At 40.5% G+C, this 8119-nt stretch overlaps 1 protein-coding gene across 1 annotated transcript in view; it reads left to right on the plus strand.

Moving 5' to 3' along the window:
• Nucleotides 1–416: 416 nt before the first annotated feature.
• Nucleotides 417–8119, plus strand: part of LOC104545367 (signal peptide, CUB and EGF-like domain-containing protein 1) — a gene marked incomplete at its 5' end in the record, with an annotated part of 27403 nt that continues 19700 nt past the window's right edge. The window contains 2 exons of the mRNA XM_010190491.1: nucleotides 417–533; nucleotides 4897–5019. Of these exons, the coding sequence (XP_010188793.1) occupies nucleotides 417–533; nucleotides 4897–5019 (240 nt within the window). The remainder of the gene's footprint in view (nucleotides 534–4896; nucleotides 5020–8119) is intronic.

Below are 8119 nucleotides of genomic sequence, written 5' to 3' on the forward strand. Positions count from 1 at the left end.
GAGTGACTCCCTGTCTTGGTGCATAAGATGCCAGAGGAATAGTTAATGAAAGAAGGAATTACTTAATTCAACCAAAAACTTTTTTCCGTTGTGTCACTAACCCCCCAAAACCTTAATTCTTCCACAGCCCTGCTAGGAAAATATGATCAGAAGTTAAAGGTTGCCATCTAATGGTGAATATATATAATATGGTCTTTAAGGGTTTTTTTACATTATTCTTCTTACCTTTCTCCATGTACCTGTAAGTCCTTTCCTCATCACTCTCATTCCTCTAATCCCTTACATTTTATTCAGATTTCACCTGGGGTGGTATCTGCTAGTTGATCAGTAACAAGATGTTGCAACCAAATGTGACATTCCAGCCATTCAGTTTAATTGAATTCTAATTTCTTAATGTTTTTTTTCTATTAATTCAGATATAGATGAGTGTTCCTTTGAAAGGACCTGTGATCACACCTGCATCAACTACCCTGGAAGCTTTGAATGTCTCTGCCATAAAGGCTACACCTTGTATGGACTGACACACTGTGGAGGTTTGGAAACTGAGTTTTGCTTATCTGTTTGCTTTGTGAACTGTTTCCAGAGCCAGACATTTTTTAGCTGAAGATTTTAGAACTAAAGAAGATAAACCAATAAAGTTAAAATAACGCTAAAATAGCGTGAGCTGGGTGTGACTAAAATTTCAACATCTCATATTTGCCGAAGCATTTCCAGGAGAACATAAAAAACCAATGTCCTTGCATTTTTTGATGGTGGTATATAGCAGCCTCAGTATAGATGAGAAGCCTGCAGGTGTGACACTTGCATCCACTGCTGCATGGATGCAGCCGTTCTTCCATGAGCACCACAAAGCAGCCTCGTGGCTGGGGTTCATCGCCCTATACAGAGTAAGTTACAAAGTTTACAAGTGCAGGGACCAATCCATACCTCCACAGGAGTGAGGTTAGTCACAACTGTATTTACAGAAGGAAATGATGAGCAACAAACTGAATAGGAGAAAGATGTCAGTTTTACAAAGTCTACAAATTTTGTCTCTACTGGTATTTGTCCATACCAGACAGTGACATAAAACTGCATGCGAAACTCATTACGGAAAGCTCTGGGGTACCTTGTTCCCATCTTCTGTAGAGCTACTTCAGCTCTTCAAGCTTTTGGCATGACTGGAAAGAATTGGTGCTGTAATGTTTGGTTATCCAGGAGGGAGATATTTTTAAGTGCTTCATAGGGCAGTGTTACCACAATGACTAAATTAAAGGTCCTGCTTCTACCTGATAAAGGCAGATGAATTTCAGAGCACTCAAATTAAGTCCAGTGTTTACCAGGGATGTCACAGTGCGAAGCTGCCTGCCAGTGACCTGGCTAATACCCAGGTATTGCTGTGGTCTCCTGCCTGAACGTTTAATAAGTGGGGCAGGTTTTGATTGTGTTCAGAACACTGGTCAAAGGAGAGCAAAGGGGTTTTTTTGAGGGATTTTTTAAGTTTATTAAGTCCAAATTAAGCTTTTAATCAATCAGGTCATCATTACACAAAGAAAGGTAACAAGAGAAAAATATAATAAAACCTGAAAGCCCTGAATCTGAATTGCTTGTTAGAAAATACTGGTGCAAAAGAAACTGTCCACGCTATTTTTAAATGTAAAACTAAATTGTTTTGTTTAGCTAAAAGAATGTTAATAGTTAATTATTTAATTATTCAAATTATTCAAAATACGAACTAAGTAAAGTTTGCATCAAACTATAAACAAAATCTGACTTCAAACCCACAAAATCCATGTATTCAGGCCAGGTTCTGATCAGAGTCAGACTTGGCTCAGGGGAAGTATGTTAGGGAAATGGCTGAGAACGGTGTTGGGCATTAATGGCTCTAATTTGTGCAGCAGGCATTGTTGTACACATTATATGCAAACGTTGTCCTCTGTGTATTCCTAAGTCGTGCTACTGAGCCAAAAAGGTACAGATAAAGGTTCATGTTGTTTCTGTTCCCGTGTGATTTGGTTTTTGCCGTGAAAACTGATGTAGCAGAAACAGATGCTAGCCCCTCACTTATCCAAGTGCTGAGATCACCTGCTTTTATAAGGTTAATGTGAGACACTACTAATGATATCTCTTCCTGCCTTCTCTTTAGGAGAAGAGTGTAGGAGGTATATGTATCTGTTTATTGTATAGAGCAGAGTAAGTAACAAGTCAATTTACTGTATAGTAGAGGCAGGCAGGAAGAGAAATGGGAGCCCATCTAAGGAAGGAGTTTGGCAAAAGACTTCACTTGAGGGCAGTTCTGAAAGAAAAATCAGATTCTGAAAGTTCTGGGGAGCTGTGTGGGGCGTGGAAAGATGGATCTTCAATTTCACTGTTAATTCCTTCGTGACTTTATGTATTAATTTAGGAAAAGCCTCAAAGTTTGGGGTTCAGCCTCGGACTTTAAATAATCTTCAGTCTCAGTTCAGCTTCAGTTTTTTAAATAAGACTAAAGTAGGACCAAAACTTTAACTGGAAATATTCAGTGCTGAAATTCAGGCAAACACACAATCAGATCCAAACCTCCTGCTTTTTTCCATAATGAGCAGATCCAGAATCACAGCTCTGAATCCAGACTTGTCCAGGCCCTGAGCTTTGTCACTCAAGCCTATCATTAGTTTTAGTCAGCCCTTGAAGAGTGATGTTTGCAGTGGAACAAATAACTCACCTTGGCTGCCATCTATGTGGTGCTAAGTAGAAATCAAAAGATTTGGTACAAGCTTGCCACTTAATAAGCTTTCTATCCATCTTGCTTCCCCTTTCTTAGTAATTAATAAACTACATGGCAGTGTGTTTTTTCTAGGCCTTCCATGCTGAGGGGCAACCCTTGTTGCTCTCTCTGGGATTCTTATCATGACATCTCTTGTAATAAAAGTTGTATTTCATAAGAGAATCTTTTAGAAGGACAGTGCTAGTACTTACATCACCCATTTATGCAAAGCTCTACTTACAGTATATATTGGCTCATTAAGTGACCTCAGGAAAGTCAGTAGAATCTGCAGGACCGTTCAATGCCTTTGGGAATTTGGCTGCTTCTTCAGAAGCTTGGTTCTGGCCTGAAGTACTTGACAGCAAAAGCTTGTGTTTGAACAGTTCAGCCAGAGCTCAGTGGCACGAGCACTGTGGACTGAATGTGTTTTGAAGTATGAGTTAGCGAGTAGATCCCACTGTTACACTCAGCAGAAGCCTGGCTATTATGTACTAAACTTCCCAGCAAGTTTTTTCTGGGACTATCTCCCACGTCAGTTTTTGGAACTGCTGACCCAGGACCTCCAGAAGTCCTGACACTGACTCAAAAATCATGTTTTCTAGAAACATGCTTCTTTTATTAAGCATCTCAGTTTCTTTTATGCATGTACTCCATGTTTTCTAGATTTTTGCTTAACCACACAGGCATCAGGAAAAAAAAAGTCATTTCCGGATTCCAGCAGCTGCCCTGGTAAATACTCTCATGTTCCCATCAAGTGCCCCAAGATGCCGGAGGAGGACTTGTCTGATATATATAGGCCTGTGTTTTTTAACCACTGCAAGGCCCAAGTGTGTGCTTGAACCAAATCCCTCATCAGCCCCACCTTCTACCTGTATCTCACCCTCTGGCTTCAGATTGTGACACTGGGCTCCAAAACTGGTGCTTAGGGAGAACTAGCTTAAACTCACGCTGTGTTCCTGCAAATCATGTGGATTCATATAGTGCCAAGCACATGGCAATCAGAGCTCAAGCCTGGGCTCAGGTGGGGTTTGGAAAGGCAGCTAAGACACTCAGCCTGTGAGCCTTTACAGCCAGTCCTCCCTTAGAAACACATTAAGTGACAATTAATGGCCTATCATTAAGCCAGCATATTAGCAATTCAGTATATTTCATGTTGATGTGGTGTCATTCTAGCTCATTGGAGCTTATGTCAAATGGCACAATGTACGTGCCTTGTAAAAACCTGTTATAGTAACACTACCATTTTAGCAAGCAGATGGGTAGCTGCATTCAAAGGGCAGCAACCACTTGCTGAGGTTAGTGCGGTGCCTAAAATAACAGGGCTGTGGTTCATAACAAGGGGTTTAGATTATGGCTATAGTAGTAAACTAAGGAGTCTGGAGCAGAAATGCGTGACTGATGGTTCTTTAGAGCCATGTGGCAGTTTTAGCCTGTGCCATCTAGTGTGCCAAGTGTGCTTGACCATGATCCAAAGGTGAGTACATGGCATGAGCATGAGTATAAACATCCTTTCTAGTGGTGGGAGAAGAGGAGATGAGAGATTGGCTTGTGTTGGCACAAGTATATGAATGTTGGTTGCATAGACTAAAAAAGTTATACCTCATATTGACTAAATACTTTTATAATGTATCAAAAGTTGAAAGATTTTATGTGGAATATCAGTGATAACGTATCCGGTAATTGCTTTGCCTTCTTGCAAGCTTTCACCTTTCATTTTTATTTTAGGAGTAGAGGACTAAATTACACTTCAGCTGCTAGTTTCCTGTCAAATATATAGTTTTCTCCTTCATCTGAATCGTTTCTAAAAGCAAACTCTGAATCACTGTGGAGAATTTATGTATCTGTTATGCAAAAGTGATCTGATCTCACAGATGTTTATGCCTTTGACATTTTTCTATATAATGCAACATACATTATTGTCCAGATGCTGCAGAGACTTTTGAGCATGTTTTGTATCTTGTGAGTACTTCCAAGAATTTCAGTGTAACTACTCCTGGCAAGTAAATTGGATCGTATACATAAATCCTTGAAAGAGTAGCAGCTATACATATGTCTAAGGATAAATTCATGTAATATGCACTAAAATTGTTTGATGTGTACATAATATCTTAATGCACAGTATACATGTGAACATATGGTTAATACTCTTCTCAAATTTAATTCATTTTTAGATATTGATGAATGCAGCATCAGCAATGGTAGCTGTGACTATGGGTGTCTCAATACAATGGGGAGCTATGAGTGTGTTTGTCCACCTGGAAAGAAACTGCACTGGAATAAAAAGGACTGCGTTGGTAAGTGTGGGAGGCTGACCCAGAGGTGACTGTGGTGATGCTCCTGTTCACTAGGAGGGTGGAAAAGCCCATGGTTTTGTCTAAGGGATGCTGCATTTTCACAGTATAAATCCCAAAATTTTCAAGTAACACCTAATCCTATGGGGGTCCGTGGACTAGGATATAACTGCAGGTGGCTTAGAGAATGGGCAGTATGTTGCATTTTATTTGTGCTGATATTTTTTTATGAGGCCATTCACACAAGTCTAAGTCATCTTCTTATTATTGTATGTATTTTATAGTTTTGTCCTTTATTTGTCTTTTGTCCATCTCTGTGACCTCAGCTATAACTCTGTTTCCCTCTAAAACTAATTTAGAATATTCAAAATAGTTAACTGTTTACAAGTAGGACATGGTATTCAGGTTAATATCTGCATTCACAGCATCATACCCCAATTTTTCAAATTATGTCCAAAGGTATCCTGCTTAATGTAAAGTACTGACACTAGCTGTGTTGAAAGTATTAATTGCAGTAAGCACAAATCCTGAGACCATTAAAATTATGGTCCTTGCTGCTAGTGCCACTTACTTTGTGGCAGATCTGAATTTCTGTATCCTTTAAGTAGATTACTTTTTTCTGGTGTTTTATTTGAAACACAGCAAATCTTGTCCATGACTACAGCCATTCAAAGTATTTTCTGAGATTTTAATTCTGTTTTCATGTTTTTAATGGGAATGGCATATATTAGGTCTTTAATAGTCAAATTTAGGTTGTAGGGGTTTTGTTTGGTTCGTTGGGGTTTTTTTTAACTACAAGTAACTTCTCACAGATACAATTGGGACTAATGCCTAATACCTAACTGGAAACAAGACAGAACAAGAAAGGGGGGGACCTTACTTCAGGGAATCTCTGCACAAATGGAGGGAAAGCACTATAGTCTGGAGTGGAGAGCATGCCCTGTCCTCTTGCATGATTACGGAATTGTGGCAATTTTTTCATGTACATGGATACAGCAGTATGTAAAGCGCTATATAACGAGGGTAGGGCGGGGTGGGGTGGGGAGTGAGTATCTCAAGTTGGGTTTCAGCCTTTGCCACTGACTTTCTTTCTAACCACTATTAAGTACTTTCTTTTTCCCTCTTGCTTTTATGTGTATTACCTTCACTGCTATGTAGAGAACTAAGTAACAAAGGAGTAAGAAATTGTTAACTCTGTTTTTTTTAGTAATCCACTAGTCTCCTTTGCAATGTACCAGTTAGTCCTCTGGAAAGGAGTTTGTAAATTAAAAACAGGGACTAAAATTTTTTGAGGTCTGACATATACTTAGACCACAGAAGTTTTGTGTTATATTCTCTCTCAACCTACTAAGAATGTTGTTCCCATAGTAAGAGGCTATATTGAAAATATTTTCCTAGTTGTACATTTCCCTTCATTATTTGTAATACTCAGTTGGAAGATGGAAAATAGAACACCCTTCTCTATTGATACACACTGTTTTATTTGATGAATTTAATGAGGCTTAAAATGAATGTCATCTCCCTGCTGATCGCCTGCCTTTATTACCAACATTGTTTAGAGGAAACTGCATTCTTATAAAAGCAGAATGATATCTAACGATCCTGAATGCCACAGGATTTGGAGGCATTTGCAGTAACAAAATCCTTTTTTGCTAAGCAATGACACCTTGCACTTGTGCTGTCTCCTCAGTCCAAATAAATACTTTCTTTAAAAACATCACCAAAGCAACATAAATACCTTAGGAGGGAGTTAAGTGGAGGATGATTATTCCCATATTTGAGATGTGAACATCAGGCATGTTTAAGGGATTTGTATATATTTGTATCTAACCAGCAGTGAGGCCAGGAACATGAACCAGCTGATGGCTGCTGAGACCATTCCTCTGCACTGAAGCCAAGCCAGGCAAGGCTCATTCCAGCTACCACATATGAATATACCCCTGTTTCGTCCTAGCTTTACTGGGCTTTTCTCAGACTGTGGTGGAACCAAACCAGTCTGGCTGCTGCGGCTCTGCTCTCCCCACCACATTGGGGTGAGCTGAGGGGTGGGAAAAATGACATTTGCAGTAGCACAGTCAGCCATGAGCACAAAAAGAGTCAGCCAAGTCCATCATGTAAGGCGAGCAAGTTTGGAAGAAGTTGCAAGGAACAGTCAGAGAATAAGCATATGTCCCTGAACAGGTGTTTTTACTGGGCTGAAGCAGTAACTGCTTTAAGGACACCTGGCTGAGATTTGACCAGCTGATGCGATGTGAAAGATCTGCTTGAAGAGGTGCCCAGCTGCACTTGGCCAGCAGTCAGTGCAGAGGTTAAATCTCCTTGAGAAAGGAAGTGGTGAGGTTGCCTCAGTGCAGGTAGTGACGGCACCTGCCAGCCGCAGCTGAGAATGAACCTCCTCTTTTGTGTGGAGAAAGATGTACTTCAGTAACACTTCAGTCAAAATAAATGCAAGATTATAATTATCAGTAGCATACCATCATCTCGGGGTGAAGCACAGAGGCTGGTCCAACAACTTTATGTAGTTTCAGCTAAAACACAAAATAATCCCTTACCCAAATATGAAGAGCATCTTATGAGATCTGCAGGGTGTTCTGTCTTCATCCTGCCATGAAGCCAAGAGGAGAAGCTGGAAATTTCCTCTGCACGAGCTGCAACGTGCCTCATGTGTGGGTGCTGATGAGAAATGGCTGATGTCTATGTGTATCAGTGTCCCTTCTAGCACTGCTTGGGGCATTTCAGCAGTGGCTGAAGGGACCAGTGGGACTATCCATCTCCACCCCAGCATGTCCTGCCTCACTTCTGCCTGGTTGGGAAGTTTTCTACTTCCAGAAGCTGGAGCACAGAGCTAAAATTAAAAAGACTGAGAGTTAGAGTAAGAAGTGGAAAACACCATTTTAGCAGTCATCTAAATAAACAGATCTTTGTGAGGGTGACTCCTGTGCGCAGTGTGGTAGTTGGCCTGTTAAACCAGAGAGCTGTGCCTCCAAAAGGGGGAGAGGGCATCTCAGGTCATTAGTGCTACCTGTTGCTTCTGAGATCAAGGTGTGCACACAGGTGTACACATCTGGACCTGAACAGTCCCAAAGTGGAGGACAGGAGGGAA

The sequence above is a fragment of the Mesitornis unicolor genome, unplaced genomic scaffold (genome assembly GCF_000695765.1).
Source record: "Mesitornis unicolor isolate BGI_N332 unplaced genomic scaffold, ASM69576v1 scaffold17908, whole genome shotgun sequence".
Lineage (NCBI taxonomy): Eukaryota > Metazoa > Chordata > Aves > Mesitornithiformes > Mesitornithidae > Mesitornis > Mesitornis unicolor.